General features: G+C 39.5%; 2 protein-coding genes across 3 annotated transcripts in view; both read left to right on the top strand.

Annotated features, from left to right (window-relative positions):
* csrp1b (cysteine and glycine-rich protein 1b) overlaps positions 1 to 2,426 on the top strand; it is a 3,943-nt gene extending 1,517 nt beyond the window's left edge. Inside the window, exons 3-6 of the mRNA XM_032514350.1 lie at positions 216 to 384; positions 698 to 827; positions 923 to 1,016; positions 1,870 to 2,426. Of these exons, the coding sequence (XP_032370241.1) occupies positions 216 to 384; positions 698 to 827; positions 923 to 1,016; positions 1,870 to 1,946 (470 nt within the window). The 3' untranslated portion in view covers positions 1,947 to 2,426. The remainder of the gene's footprint in view (positions 1 to 215; positions 385 to 697; positions 828 to 922; positions 1,017 to 1,869) is intronic.
* A 5,181-nt stretch (positions 2,427 to 7,607) lies between these two features.
* tnni1b (troponin I type 1b (skeletal, slow)) lies at positions 7,608 to 12,078 on the top strand. Of its 2 annotated transcripts, XM_032514661.1 has the most exons (8): positions 7,608 to 7,636; positions 7,810 to 7,816; positions 7,929 to 7,970; positions 8,079 to 8,210; positions 8,337 to 8,426; positions 11,023 to 11,199; positions 11,615 to 11,719; positions 11,913 to 12,078. In XM_032514661.1, the coding sequence occupies exons 1-7, from the start codon at positions 7,623 to 7,625 to the stop codon at positions 11,717 to 11,719; spliced, it is 567 nt and encodes a 188-aa protein (XP_032370552.1). In that variant the 5' UTR covers positions 7,608 to 7,622; the 3' UTR covers positions 11,913 to 12,078. The 2 variants fall into 2 exon arrangements, with proteins under 2 accessions (XP_032370552.1, XP_032370553.1); XM_032514662.1 differs by lacking the exon at positions 8,337 to 8,426.
* Positions 12,079 to 15,778: the final 3,700 nt, after the last annotated feature.

Below are 15,778 nucleotides of genomic sequence, written 5' to 3'. Positions count from 1 at the left end.
CCCCAGCACAGACAAGGATTGATCCAGCCATGCACATAGCTTGTTTTGTGCTTTAAAATGTCACGCATAGTTTGCGGCAATGTCATGGCTAAACATCTGTCCTGAGAGTTTGTTTGGTTTGCTCCAGATGCTTCAGAGAGTAAAGAAAACCTAATTAGACATATATTTATATTTTTAATTTGTTTGTTTTTCTCCCCGTCTGCTGTTTTTCTAAGTGGTCTGTAAGAAGAACTTAGACAGCACAACAGTGGCCGTCCATGTGGATGAGATCTACTGCAAATCATGCTATGGCAAGAAATATGGGCCAAAAGGCTACGGCTTCGGGGGTGGAGCCGGCACTCTGAGTATGGACACAGGAGAAGGACTTGGAATCAAGCCCGAAGAGTGAGCAAAACAATACTTCCTCCTGTTATTAAACTACAGAGCACAGTGTAAAGCTATATACTGTACATCCCGATTATAGAAGGACAAAGTGCATTCATATCATGTTTAAGTTTATGAGACAGAAAAGTGTGCACAAACATCTACACATGTTTAATTCAAAGTCACAACTGAGGGAGGAAGCATTAAAAAGGAACCACAGGACCTGTGTTAGTAGCTTTTAATACATTCAATAAAGCAAAGTCTTAGAGATTTTGTCCAACTGTTAAGTTTCATCCCTCATTGCAGTCTTTAAAGATCTGGTTTTTCTTGACAGACAAGCTCCTCATCGCCCTACAAACAACCCCAACACCTCAAAGTTCGCCCAGAAACCAGGGGGCTCCGATGTGTGTCCTCGATGTGGGAAAACGGTGTACGCAGCCGAGAAGGTTGTGGGAGGAGGCAATGTAAGAAAGATCTATGTGTAACGTTATCTCAGTGGATGGTTTGTCAGTGCTCTGTGTATTTTTGAGCTTGAACCAACTCCCTGCTATCCCCTCAGTCCTGGCATAAAGGCTGCTTTCGCTGTGCCAAGTGTGGCAAAGGACTCGAGTCCACCACCCTCGCGGATAGAGACGGGGAGATCTTCTGTAAAGGTGTGTGTGTGTGTGAACATATTCGATTTAGGGCTGGATGATCTGACAATATTGCAAGCAGTATAAAAATGTAAAGTGTGTGTGTGTATATATCTATAGAGATATCTCTATCTCTCCTAGCTCTCTTCTCTCTCGCTCTACTCTATCCCTCCTTCTGCGATTTTTCTCTCTCTCCTCCTCTACTTCTCCTCTCTCTCTCTCTCGTCTTCTCCATCTCTCTACTCCGTCTCTTCTCTCCTCTCTTCTCTCTCTCTCTCTCTCTCTCTCTCTCTCTCTCTCTCTTTATTGTTTCTATCGCGACATTGAAAAACCAATGGCCAAACTGCGTTATGGTAATATTTACTTAATTTGGACAGATTTATGCTCCGATCCATGCACGTTATGTTAATTTTGCACTAAACTGGTAATTTCATGTAGACTGTTTATTGAATTACCATTCATATTTTTCCCCGAATCGTGCAGGCCTTCACTGCTGAACCAGTGACTTTAAAATTCAAATTCAAATTGAATCTTGGATTTGGAGAATGGTGACACCCATAGGAATGGTTGAGATTGAAGATTTTGGCCATCGCCCAGCCCTAGCTGTTATGAGAATTTAGTTCCGGTATTTTTTTTTAAACAAATCAAAACTGAACTCATCAGTGAATCAATACTGCATCACTGTATTGCAGTGTATAATTATACAACATGATTGATCATGACTTTGTGTATAATTTTAGACGGTTGACAACTAAAAAATACGTAGTTCTGATCATGTGGCTCTGCAAAATCGAGGTTAAATAAATTACTTTTGTTAAGTTTGTCTGCCAATGTTTTATGCAGCGTTTCTCAGTCTTTGTAATTTCATTCACAGGTTGCTACGCAAAGAACTTTGGTCCCAAGGGGTTTGGCTTTGGTCAGGGTGCAGGAGCGCTGGCTCATTCCCAGTAAAGCCTGAAGCCTCGGCCTAGCTGGATCTGACATCGGTAGGATAACATCGCTTCCAGGATCCTTCAGTCAATATCCAGCTTGTTTTACCCTGCCCGTTCACCCCGGCGTATGGCAAATAGAAATAAAAGAAGCACACAACACTGCTTTTAGTATGAGTTCACCAAGTAGATGTTGCTCTAAGTTTTGCATTTGAATCTGGATTATGATGCCATAGTATTTGACTGCTTAAAAAACAAGATATGCTAGATCCAGTATTCAAAAACACACTAAATTCTCACTCTGTGTTCAGATGTGCACATTGCTTGTTTAAACTGAGTGGTTAACAGAAAAGAAAGCAAAACTAAACTCTGTGGTTGCCAAACTAAGAAACACTTGTAGTGTACTAACAAAATGGAGTCTGGCAAACTTTGAGTTCGATTAACATCTGAATCAATCGGAGTCTGAGATAGATCAGAACAAGATTAACATTTTTCAAGAAAGGGGGGAAAAAACAAACAGGCTCACATTTAGCTTCAGTTACACTTAAGAGTTTCTCCTTTCTGCTTTACATGTCAAATGGTGTACATATTGTCTTAAGAAATGCTTTGTTGCTAAGACACAAAATAAATATCAGGCAAACCAAACTGAAATTTGGCATGCTCTACACAATTCTCATTGTTGTTTTATGGTTCTGGTCTGATGAAATCATTGTTTACGTGGTATTGGGTGTGCTTGCTATTCTTTCCAATCACCATCAAGCAGAGTTAAATGCCAGCTGTTGTGACGAACAACGGCGTCGTAGTGCTCAGCCCCGTCTCTGCCAGCGCCGAGGAGTTGGCACACTGAGCAGAGTGCCAGGCAGCCGTGGTGGTGGGGGCAGCTGCTTGTTTTGGTCCCCCATGTGTGAGTCACATCAGGAGCCAAACTAGCTCGGCAATCCACACAGAGATGAAAGCATTACTCTGGATCTGTTGCAGAGTTTTTATGTGTTTAGATTCATAATAAGCGGAACTAAAAACGAGGGTTATCGCTTTACCTAGTAGACATTTCAAAACTGATATATGGTTGCTCTAAATGTCCCGCTGCAAATATGAAAAATAACATGGGCATGTAGTTTATTTCCCATCATCCCTTTACCCACCAGAGGGCAACATCGGGACATGAACTTACAGAGGGAGATCAGGTGAATCTGAGTCACATATTTCCACAGGGAAAAATAAAACCAATTTGATTGATTAATTTGTATGTAGGCTACAGTATATTAGTATAATATAATAAACTGCACCACTTTAATAGAAATGTTTTAATTTAGTCATTTTGTATCAATTGCATTTACAATTTGTTTAGTGATAGGCTTTGTCTTGTATCTTAATATCCATTTGCTAAACCCCTCTCACTCATAGCTTTGCATTGGTAGCTAGGCACTGCAGGTCTATAAAGGTCTGGATTTCTCAAAGTGGTCTGTCTGAGGCTTGTAGCGACAGAAACACTCTGAACCGTTCTAAAACCAAAAACACAAGAGCAAATATGTAAGGAAAGGAAAGGAAAGCACCACAGCTTGTCTGCTCCAACAGTTAGCATGGGCGGCTAACTAGCTTACTGCCTGCAGTAGTAACCGAGCCTTGCTTCCAAGGAACGTTTCTACATTCATTTATGGGGTAACAGGTAGGGCTGCACAATTAATCCCAATGTTATCAATATCGCAATATGGCCTACTCCAAGTCATCCAAATCACAGAACAAGTCAGCGTTCAGTTTCCTACAGACAGTCCAGCAAACACACAGCACTTTGTTAATCCTGCTGCCATATATACTGTGGAATTATAATCCGCTGCCATGAGCCAACAGCCTGGATCTCAGTGTCATGAATCAAATCAGCCTCAGGGACTTAAAACTCAACGAGAGTAAAAAAAAAAAAACAGTATGGCAAACTTTAATATAGGAATTTAACATAGCGGTGTATATACAGTACATATGCCCCCTGTATTTTAAGGAAGAACATTTATTTAGTTACAATACATTATTCATTCAAAAAGAAAATTGGTGTCCTTAAATGGTTGGATTTTCCTAAAAATATTTGAATTAAGGCATTAAGATCAATTTCCAAAAGATGTTTTTTTTTATTATTATTCCTCTTTTTAATCCACTTTAGCACGGGTGTGTAAACTTTCTCTGTATACAAAATATTTTACATAATTTTTTTGGTTAACAGTTTCAAGAGAAATTATATACTATGTTGACACGCATGCACAAAAATAGTCCGATGTTAAAACAAATCTGCTAATCTTCAAATGATATTCCCTCAAAATGTTTCACAACAGAGTTTCTGAGAACATTAAGTTAGTATGTGCTTGTAATTATCAATTTAGACTATGTAATTATTAAAATATCTTGATATAGTAAGATTTCATGACAATATGATTCCATCACAAGATGATAAATCATCATATTGAATTTTTGCCCAGCCCTAACAGACAGGTAAACAATTAAAAAGGAAAAAAACTGAATAAATGAGTGCAGAAACACTGATTTGAGGAGTATGAAAATAATTATCTCAAGCCTGCACAATGAGGAAAATATGCAATAACATGATTCAATATCGCAATCATAATATTACCAGTGATGAATTGACAGAAGTTTACTCCGTTCTGCTTTCAATGTACTGAAATGAAAACGATGTAACTAAATAATAGTTTAAAAAAATGAGAGCATAACAAATTGCTTGTTGCGTGCAATACTGTTTTTGTAAGGGATTTCTCAATTAACAATACAGTCTATTGTGTATAAAATGTCACAAAAGAAATGGCCATCCCAATTTCTCAGAGCCCAAGGTGACATCTTCAAACTACCCGTTTCAGTCCATAAAAGAGAAATAAAAATATAAAAACAGAAATAAAGAGCGAATATTGAAATTTTAGAAACTGGAATCTGGGAACATTTTTCTTCAAAAAAAGACTGAAATGATTATTCAATTACCAAAAGCTGTGAATCAACTAATCCATTGATTGGCTAATCATGTAAGTGTCAGCACGAGCGCCAGCACACACAACACACACACACACACACCCCACACAAACACACACACACACACCACACACACACACACACCACACACACACACACACACACCACACACCCACCACACCACACACACACACCCACACACACACACACACACACACACAACACACACACACACACACACACAAACACACACACACCACACCACACACACACACACACACACACACACACCACACACACACAACAACACCACTCCCCCTCCCTCCCTCCCTCCCTCCCTCCCTCCCTCCCTCCCTCCGGGTTTTCCACAAAAAAGCAATTGTAGCCAAAAGTACTAGCATGATGACAACTTCGCCACTTGTTGCCATGCACCGCAGTTTCCCACAAGTGACAATCCTAAAAGGTTTCCATTGGGCTGCATTTTGGCATCAACGCTTTATTGACTTTATTTCACAAAAACAGCCTTGCAAACACATGTAGTAAACACGAACCAGACACAAGGGATTGTGCTACCTTGCATGAGTAAACGGAACACTTAGGTGTTACACACACAGTGTTTACATTGTGCTCTGCACACACAAACTCCAAAAGGCGTGCCCACATGTGCAAGCTGGGACCCAGAATCATAGAGTGGCAGCATCACACGGTGCTGTTTATGTTTAGTTGTTGGCCTTAGCTAAATGTATACTGGAAACTGCAGTCCTGTTTTAAAACCACAGCTTAGCATTGTGTGCAGCTATTATCCTAATCAGACCAACGGGGACCGGCAGAGCGGGGGGGGGGGGGGGTCTAGGCACGTCTCCAACATCACTCTGTGATGAAAGAAAATCTCAGAAAATCATAGACAGCTACAGGACAAACTGTTTTGCTGCTTGAAGATTGCTTCAATATGAGAGTAAAATAAAAAAGAAGCTTGCACTCCCTGTGTACACAGTGGCTGTATGTTAGCTGTACCAGAGTAGAGAAGATCCTACCTATAGAGCATTAAATAGTTCACACATGTAAAGGAAGAGCACTGGTTAACAACTGACTGCTGAAGTGAATCTAGACGAGGACGTTGTTTATCCCGTCGTGGCGCAGAGAAAAGTTCACACACATTATTATGAAGAGGCAGGGAGCAGTGATCTGTCAACACAACAATGGCCTCACAATCCCTGTTATCCTGAGACCACCCCGTCTCATGGTGGGTGGATTTGGTTGTTTCTATTTAAGTCCCCATGTGAGGGGAGGGACAAAAAAAGGGAGCGGGAGATAAATGTTCTGGTGTGTTCTTCTCTCCATCACTTTGTGTCTGTCTGCATCCACAGCACCAAAACAGAAAGGTAAGGCCTTGAATCTCTGCTACATACATACATATATTTAATCCAAGTATTAGTTAGAACCCCAACCCCCAGATACAGGTTGTAGGGGTTTGATCTGAGAATAGACTTTTATTTTAGATTCCATCAATTAGATTAGACGTTTGATAAAATATTGCTATTGGGAATCAAAGTATGTAAAATAATGATAAGATCAATAAAGCATTTGGTATACAGAATGTTATTACATAGCAATAAATGAACCAGAGCCCCTGTTGACGACATTAAATGGCTTTTGTCTGACCAACAGTCCAAAACAGAAAGATACTCAGTTTGGTATCATAAAAAGTAATAAAACCAGCAAATATTGAATTTGAAAGGCTGGCACCAGCAATTTTTCTTTTGCTATTTTCTGTCTAAAAACTTCTGAATTAATTAACAACTAATCATTTAAGTTTCAATTACATTAAAAAGGTTTAAATGGAAATCACATTGCTACAACATTGACTATGCCTAAATCACTGTTAATTGAATTTAATAATCACAAAAAAACACAAACTGTAGAACAATAGGCGATATCGATAGTAGCCTAGTAATGGAAGTACATGTAGTTTTATTTTGCAGTATTGATATAATAAAATAGACCAACTAATTAATCAAGATAATATAATGACAATAAGTGGCATTTTTAAAAACAGTTGACACATTTTATACATCGTCCCTTGGTAGACATCACCCAAAGCTATGTTAAATAATACAATTTGTAACCTTTTTATAACATTTTTGGGCCTTGGACATTCTTTAAAAAAAGAAATTGGGTCAGTGCTGTTCTGAGAATTAGGGACGCTGTCTATATCTGTGTCTTTATCCAGGAAAGTGGGGGTGAAAAAATGCAGAAAATGTTATCTAACTGGAATAGCTGCCATGTAGTTGCATACTTCTCCCCCCTCCCCCCGTCATCACTTTGCTTCCTGCCAGATATCAGCACTGGGAAGTGACTGGATGATTTAGTCCAACAGGCCTTTCTACGAGTAAGAAATAACAATGCCCGATAAACAAAACACCAAAAAAACGTGTTCCTGTGAAAAGACCTTTTAGTAATTTAATATATAGTACTAATCCTTGTTAAAGAATAATGAAAGCAATGGGGTTAACAATTACAGCTTTAAGATGAGTGTATCTATTTATGTATATTTCCATTCTTGTAACACTATACGGTCGACTTTGTGCTGGAATGTGTGTGTTTAGTGGAGCTAAAAGGGAAACCATAGTTACGACCCATTGGGGCACCCAACCCAAGTGGTCCCCACTGTTGAGAACTTCAGAGAAAAAAAAAAAACGCTTTTATTTTTGTCTTCCAGGGTGAAATAGACAAGATGTCTGAGAAAGCGTAAGTGTATTGTCTTTCTGTTATTGTTTTCATTCCCAAATCAGAGTATCAGTTTCATTTAGCAAATTAGATTCATCTGTGGAAAAATATAATATAACAAGTAGGCCCAATTGATTTGCTATCTGCAATTGAATGCTATATTTCTGTGTCCTCTCTGTATTTTCTACTTACAGAACGGAGGTAAGATTTCAAGACGCTATTCCCTAATAAATCTAATACTTTTAACAGGCACACATATTAAGTTGTTGGGTTGCTGCGCTACTCAAATGTCACACTAAATATATTTTTGCAGAGGAAATCTAAAATCTCAGCTTCTCGCAAGCTCATGCTGAAGGTGAGTCCCTAGTCCAATTTGCATCTTTACAGTAAATCAAAACAGGGAAATTTACTGTGTGTGTGTGTGTGTGTGTGTGTGTGTGTGTGTGTGTGTGTGGTGTTTTAGAGCTTGATGGTTGCCAAGGCCAAGGAGGAGCTGGAGCAGGAGCTGGAAGAAAAAGAGGAACAGAAGGCAAAGTACCTGGAAGAAAAATCCCCTCCTATACAGACCAGTGGCAAATCGTTAGCAGAGCTACAGGTAGAATATCCCATTTACCACAGAGTTGGCCATATTTACAACCTAAAACTGAAATAATGCTGCCAAATGTTATTTCACTCAGGAGGTGGTCAAATTAACACCCAGTTCCTCTTGTTTTCTTTTTAGACATTATGCAAAGAGCTTCATGCCAAAATAGACGTGGTGGACGAAGAGCGGTATGATATTGAAGCCAAAGTCTTGCACAACACCAGAGAGGTAACTGAACATTAGTTGAGCGAAATCCCAGTGAGCTAAAACGTTCAGATTTCCAACAGTTTTTTCTACTCTTGGCTAGCTAAGTGTTACGCAACTCTAAGCCGGCCTTCTATGGTTGGTCATCTGTTCCAGGTGGGCGGGACTGGAGTGTTTCTACAGCGATTCAGGAGTCTTTATCTGCGATTTCTGACGGTAGAAAGGGCTGCTTCGTTCTATTACAGTCTAACGTTAGCCTAGTGCTAAGTAAGTAGCTGCATGCTAAAGCGAGATAGCTGTAATCTTGGCAGCCATTGTTGGTCATTTTGCCCCAATTATGGTCCAAATTGCCCAAATTACTGCTGGGACATTTCCGGTTGTGCGGTATTTGTTTTAGATGCCTTTATTAATGATTTTTTTTTAACGGTACAAAGTCCTGCTATATACTCTGTTGCAGTAGCTCCAGCTTAACCCTTGTATTGTATTCGGGTCAAATTGACCCATTTCAAATTTTTTACAAGAAGACAAATGGCACAAGTTACATTTTTTCTACCTAAAATTCAATGACCTTACCTTATTTTATGTAATAAACATGTATTCCTGACTCAATTCAGAAAATTATTCTGGATATGACCACTTATGTTGTTTCCATTGTGGATTTTTAACATGAATTATAACCTTATGACAAAAAATGAACCCCACTTCCATTTTTAATTGTGTTCTAGTAGAGACTGATTGCAGTCCCTAAACATATATTTTATCTCAATCGTTTGAACTAGAGATAAATATAATATTTGTTAATGGATTATGAAGTAAAAAAATAAATTCAGAATTGTTTTTAAAACCCCAAATAAGTCACAGGTCAATCTGACCCGAGGGATACGAGAAGGTCCAGAAAGTGAAGACAACACAAGGGTTAAACTAGTGAAACAACAACAACAACAACAACAACAACAACAACAGAGAGCCTGTCAACCTGTTCTCACTCCAAAACACATAAAATACAGAAGTTTGGTGATCGCGGGCGAGTGCAAAACGGATGGGAGTCTATGGAGTTAGATTTGTCTCTTTCGCCTGATTTTTATCTGAGATTTGATTGGGGTTTTTGCAAGTTCATATATATTGAAAGTTTATTGAAGGAGTACTTATGTCCTTTCGATTTCTTACAGGTTGAGTCGTTGTTGCCCACAACTCGCCAGCATTCTGCAAATGAAGGCTGATTGGTCATTGAAGGACTGATGATCACCAGAGATCCCGCTTGATGGCATCAAAAGCATGCGCATGAATATTTACTCTTTGTAGGACGTGTATTGACAGGGAGAGCCTGACCTGTCAGCTGTGTTGTCGATGTCTCGAGAGAAAAAAGGAAGTGACTCAGAGCGTGCCGTACGATGTGTATCGACGTTATTGACATTTTAAAAAGGTTTTTTAGAACAAAAAAAGAAACTTAAAAAAACAAAACAAAAAAACAGCAGTATGTATTTTCTTTGCCTCCCCTTTCAAATGCAACATCCAAATTAATAGACAAACAAATATCCTGAGAAAAGTGGATTTTGAGGGGTATATTGTAGCTCCATAGACCTCCATTCATTCTGTACTCGCCCGTGAGCGCCCTCATATGGAACCAGAGTGAAACGGCAACCAGTGGCTGGATTGGCTTGGTGGGTAGAGCAGGCACACATATACATGGAGGTTTATGCCTCAATGCAGAGGTCCAGGGTTCGAATCTGACATGTGATGGTTTCCTGCATGTCTACAGGAACTGCAACCGGTTCAAAAGCCGGAAGTTTCCAGAGAGTGAAAATTCTCCCCTTATTAGACATTCTCTGGTGGAGCGCTGATGCCATAACACTTTCTAGCCAATCAGAGCAGTCTAGGCTTTGTTGGGGGGGGGGCTTAAAGAGAAAGGCGATTCTACAAACAGTCTCATACAGAGGGGAAATACAGGTGTAGCAGCCATGGGCTGTATGACAAAGATATATATATTTTTTTTTAACATTAAAGCATTTAAACATGTTCTAGTACAAACACAAAATACAATTAGTGTTGCATTACAACTTTAAATATTATTAGCATTATAATATCCTGAAAATGCTATATAATAGTTGCCCTTCAAGGTCCCATATTGCAAAAAGTGAGATTTCCATAATTTTTTTCAGGTTGAAGGTGCTATATAAAATACTGTATGAAAAACACAACTTACTCAATGCACAGAAAAACACACAAAGCTTGTATTCATTAACAATGCATTTTAACAAGCCGTCAGGACTTCTGTACTGTTGTAATGTCACAACTACTGCTACATATATAAATAGGTAGAAAGTGCTGGGGAACAGTCATTCCCCGGCTGCAATGACGGTGACAGACTCCAAGAGCCCTAAAATGTAGCGTTACAGACGGAGGGGGAATGTTCAGACAGACAGTATGAGAAGAATAATGCATTTATGAACGCTAAAGCATGAAAACATGCTCTAGTAGAAACACAAAATACAACCATGAACCAATCATGTGAACCAATATGGGACATTTAATTCCACAGATTCTACAATGGGACAGTAGAATAGCTGTCACTGTCTGTGGCAAATGACCTCGAATAACAGTCGCTCTACTTTCTCCACAGATCAAAGACCTAAACATCAAGGTACTGGACCTGCGAGGGAAGTTTAAGAGACCCAGCCTGAGAAGGGTGAGGGTCTCTGCTGATGCCATCCTGCGCTCCCTGCTGGGCTCCAAACACAATGTCTCTATGGACCTGCGAGCTAATCTTAAATCAGTCAAGAAGGAGGACACAGAAAAGGTGGGTTTTAGGAAAACTACAGAAAAGATACAATGTTGCTTTTTCCCAAAAATGCAATGACACAATCCTGTTATTTTCACATGGCACACAAGGTGCAGCTTTGGCAGTTTGCCATGGCGATAATTTATTTGCATTTATTGCATTTATTTATTAACACATTTACTGGTGTCCATATCCAGGGTGACTGACAAGAATGTGACATTGATTAATGCGCTTTCTTAGCTCAACAAACAAACTAAACAAAATTAAAACCACTGGTGCAAGGCTCAAAATATCAGATTACGTCTAACAAGGATTCCTATATCCCAAAAGTGCTCTGGCTGGATTTCATGCATCCAAAATGTGCCAAACACCTTTAGTCCAACACCACACTGGGAAAGACATGACAAAATTCTCTGTGCTACACTCTACGCAGGAGAAGACGGTGGAGGTGAGTGACTGGAGGAAGAATGTGGAAGCCATGTCGGGCATGGAGGGCCGCAAGAAAATGTTTGATGCAGCAAAAGGCCAAAACCAGTAACAGAAAGAGCTACAGCAAGGTGCCCATATATAGAGGTTTACTCCTCAACGCAGCGGCCCGGGTTCGAATCCACCCTGCGGCCCTTTGCTGCATGTTGATCCCCCTTCTCTCTCCCCTTTCATGTCTTCAGCTGTCCTGTCAATTAAAGGCCTAAATTGCTCCAAAAAAATTATCTTGGACATCAATCAATAATCGAAATAGCTGGCTTTCAGCTTACTTCAACTACCATTGTGAACCAAAGACTGCAGAATGTAACATAAACTCAGAATGGGGCACTTCACAGGGTCACAGCTGAATATTTTGCCTATTTTATATTCAATACATTTTCATGGTTTCTGAAATAAACACGGAATATGTCTCTCGCTTTGTGTGTTCTGTGAATATAAAGACGGAAAGCTTTCACGCACACACACGCACACACACACACACACACACACACACACACACACACACACACACACACACACACACACACACACACACGAGTATTCCAAGCCAGACAACTACAAATCAAACCTCAAAATAAAATCCGTAAATAACATGCTTATTGAAGAAGACCCAGTAAAAAGACATAACAGCAACAACTAAGAAACTAAAAACCTAACTACACAACGTAAAAAGTCAACATGCACGTACCAAAGCTAAAACAGTCAATACAAAATTAATTTACAATTTCTAACTGACTAAGAAATTAGCAGCAAAAGAGGCATGGCCAAGTAGACCTGCAGGAGAGCTAATCAAAGTATGCTAGCTAGCACAAGCAGTAGGCTAACGTTAATGATACACACCTGCCGTAGCCTGGTGAAGTGAAGCTCTGATACCTGGCCATCTCGGCGTTGAATAAATCCTTTAGAAAGAGTCTGTCCGTAACCAGTGACAGCAGGAAGGGAAACTTATAACTCCAACTTGAATCTTACTTTGTGGCAGGGGCTCATTTCCCCGTTATTACCTCCACAAATCTGTCCTGGAACAACATGACTGGACCGTTAGCTTCGTCACGATATGCTTAATGAAAGCGCAGCATGCAGCCAAAGATTGGGCAGGGCATGAACAGTTTTTAAATGGCCCGCCATTTCATTGGGAGCAGGGTGCATTTAAGCAGTTGCTTTTTTAAAGATTTTTTTTTTGGGGCATTTACTTCTATAGGACAGTTGAAGACACGAAAGGGGAGAGAGATGGGGAACGACATACAGCAAAGTGCCAAAGGGTGGATTCGAACCCGGGCCCGTTGCGTACAACCCTCTCTACATGGGCACCCGCTATACCAAATGAGCAATCCGGGCGCCCGTGAGCAGGGTGCGTTTGATATATGCTACAACAAGTAAAGTAGGTCATGTGTGTGAGTGTAGCAGGGCAACTGGTTGTCCAAAAATGGTTAGTCCCTAAAGAATGTGATGCTCTTATGTACTACCCATAGACTGTAAATATTAATATACAGTCTATGTTACTACTGCATTTAAATTGATTATAACATTTACAAAATGAACACTCACCAAAACTGCAGTTGAAAAGGTAAATTAATGAAAAATATCCATGTTGTTGGAATTGTTTTTTAAATGAGAGATTTTTGGTGTTGTGCCAATTTTTAACTGGGATGGGGGTTGGGAGTAATGTTAATTAGTTATTGTCAAAATAAATCTTTCAATTAGGCTACAACAAAGACCATCTCATATGATATCATCTTTACAAGATGAACAAAAAATGATATTTGGTGTCAATAATAGGGCTCAATCTGCCGATTATTATCTTTTTATCAAACGTCTTTTTATTAAAGAATATGAATCACCATACAATTCGACTGTACATTCTGAGTCCTTTTTTTTTTAAGGTAAAAAATAAAAAAACAAACAGTAAAACAGGACAAAGCAAAAGAAGTAACAGTACAAAACAAAACGGTGACAAAACTACCGCCAGGCTGACCACGATCCCTCCCACTATCCCGACCCCCTACCTGCCCATCTAACCCCTCCCGTGTATCACCACCCTCCCTCACTAGTCGATTATTGTCTTAACTAACTGACGAATCAACTTTTAAACTGTGAAGAATACAAATTTAGAAGACTAACTGAGTCATAGTCTTCAAAGGGCTTATCCTCAACAGTCCAAAACACAAAAAATATTCAATGGTTTAAGAAAAAAACTAATTTGAGTTTGGCCTTTATGCTTGAAAAATGTCTTAAATAATTAGGCTACTCAATTATCAAAATATTTGACAAGAGCTTTGTGTTTTTGTGCCGTGCATGCTGATGTTTTCCTTTCCGCCACCAAGTGTCAGTATCAGCTCACAGTCAGTTTGCTGAGATAATGATAGATTTTCCAACCAGCATGTTTCAGCAACTAATGAACTTTAAGCAACGAAAAACACAAATCAAATCATTTATTTTGCGTCATACTAATTGTCCTGCTTATTTAAAAGAGTATATTGACAACATATCTCAAAGACAGCAAGTCTTTTTTGAACTGAAGAGCCTTGTCAGGACTGGTGCCATGCCAGGATTAACAGGTATTAGGCCTACAATGCTTTCTGCTGTTTGTATTATAGTAGTTGACTCAGGCGCCAGACAGATGGGGTTGGCAATACAATCACAATCAAGAGGAAAAGTTTTTTCAGCCAACGGAAAGCAGTTGAGCTCGATACTGTGATTGGCTGACTCTTTTGATGTTGTCGCACAGCAATTAACAGATATTAGTAAAGTAACCGAAACGCCAGACATTCAAATACAAACCTCTTTCATTGAGTTGTTTCATTAAGTTATGAAAAGAAGAATTTGTGCGTCACGTATCGTTGTTGTTGGCCTCTTCGGTCCTTCTCACACACACTGCAAACATGTTAAAACCCAGATAAACCATGCCAGTTCACTGTTTGTGTTCAAACACCTTCTATTTTCTCTTGTATGACCTTTGTGAAGGGAGTTCTCAGATGGGGGCAGTATATTCTAATGAGCCCGCATGGGACATGAGAAGGGGAGCCAAATCTGAATGACTTGTTAAATCCCATGTTTTATGATCTAGGAAGCCCACAAATAACTTACGGGCATTTTCTTATGTTACAGTTTGTGGCACTCCAGCTACCCGGATGTATAAGTGCACAAGCTGGCACTAAAAAAATGGGCATGGGCTTAGTTTCAATTATGTAAAAACACTTATAACATAGTGTTTCAAGTTCCTGTTCATGTTTCATGTTCAAATACTCTGAAATACTTGTTTTTTTACTTGCATTTAGCTTCTGAAGACTTGACTAATTGGACTTGACTTGTATTATCCGCCACCAAGGAAATTTAGCTTGGAACTTGCTTTGACATAATTTGAGACTTGATTTAAGATGTGAAAAAAACAAACAGAATCAAACTATTTGAAAACAAAGACAGAGTTGAGCTGGAGGGGGAACTCCGTTCAACCATAGTTACATTTTGGCTCCAGCACAGGAGAGACACCTGATGAGTCATAATCCTGACTGTGGTGGTCAGATACTGGGAGTATCCGAAGCCTTGGCACGGGCTTCGAGGGTGTTGTTTATAACTCGTTATTGCATGTGAGGGCATAGTTTCAAGATGAAAGGCGAGGCGCAGAAGACGGTGCCGATGAAGGAAGTGAGATTTATTTCATTCATTTCCTTGGCAACCTGCTATGGGAATAATGTTCTATCAGATGAACGCATAGCACATCCAGTTTAGGGAATACATCATAGCTATTATATGATGCTGTTGTGTGATCGATGTGGTATTGATCTGTATAAAATAAGTAAATAATGTGTTTCTTTGCTCATAAATCAAAGGAGCTTTGTGTATTTCTTTGTGTATTTGTCTGTGAAGAGGAGGTTTACAAAGATTAAATCTAACCTCCCGCTTGTCTGCCAGACCTGAACAACTACTGAAACCTTTTAAGAGCAATAATCCTGTGCTGCTCAGTCTAGGTTTTGCCATGTAAAAATAGACAATGCTAGTCCATGGAGAATGCATGTTTTTTTGTTTTTTTTTCGGGCTAGTTAATACCTTCTGCCATCTGTTTGAAGGTATGTGCCTACCCATTGTGGACATGGTAAGTTTGCCACCATGTGAC

This window comes from Etheostoma spectabile, chromosome 4 (genome assembly GCF_008692095.1).
Source record: "Etheostoma spectabile isolate EspeVRDwgs_2016 chromosome 4, UIUC_Espe_1.0, whole genome shotgun sequence".
Lineage (NCBI taxonomy): Eukaryota > Metazoa > Chordata > Actinopteri > Perciformes > Percidae > Etheostoma > Etheostoma spectabile.
The sequence above is the reverse complement of the archived record's forward strand: the minus strand, read 5'-3'. Positions and strand labels throughout refer to the sequence as shown.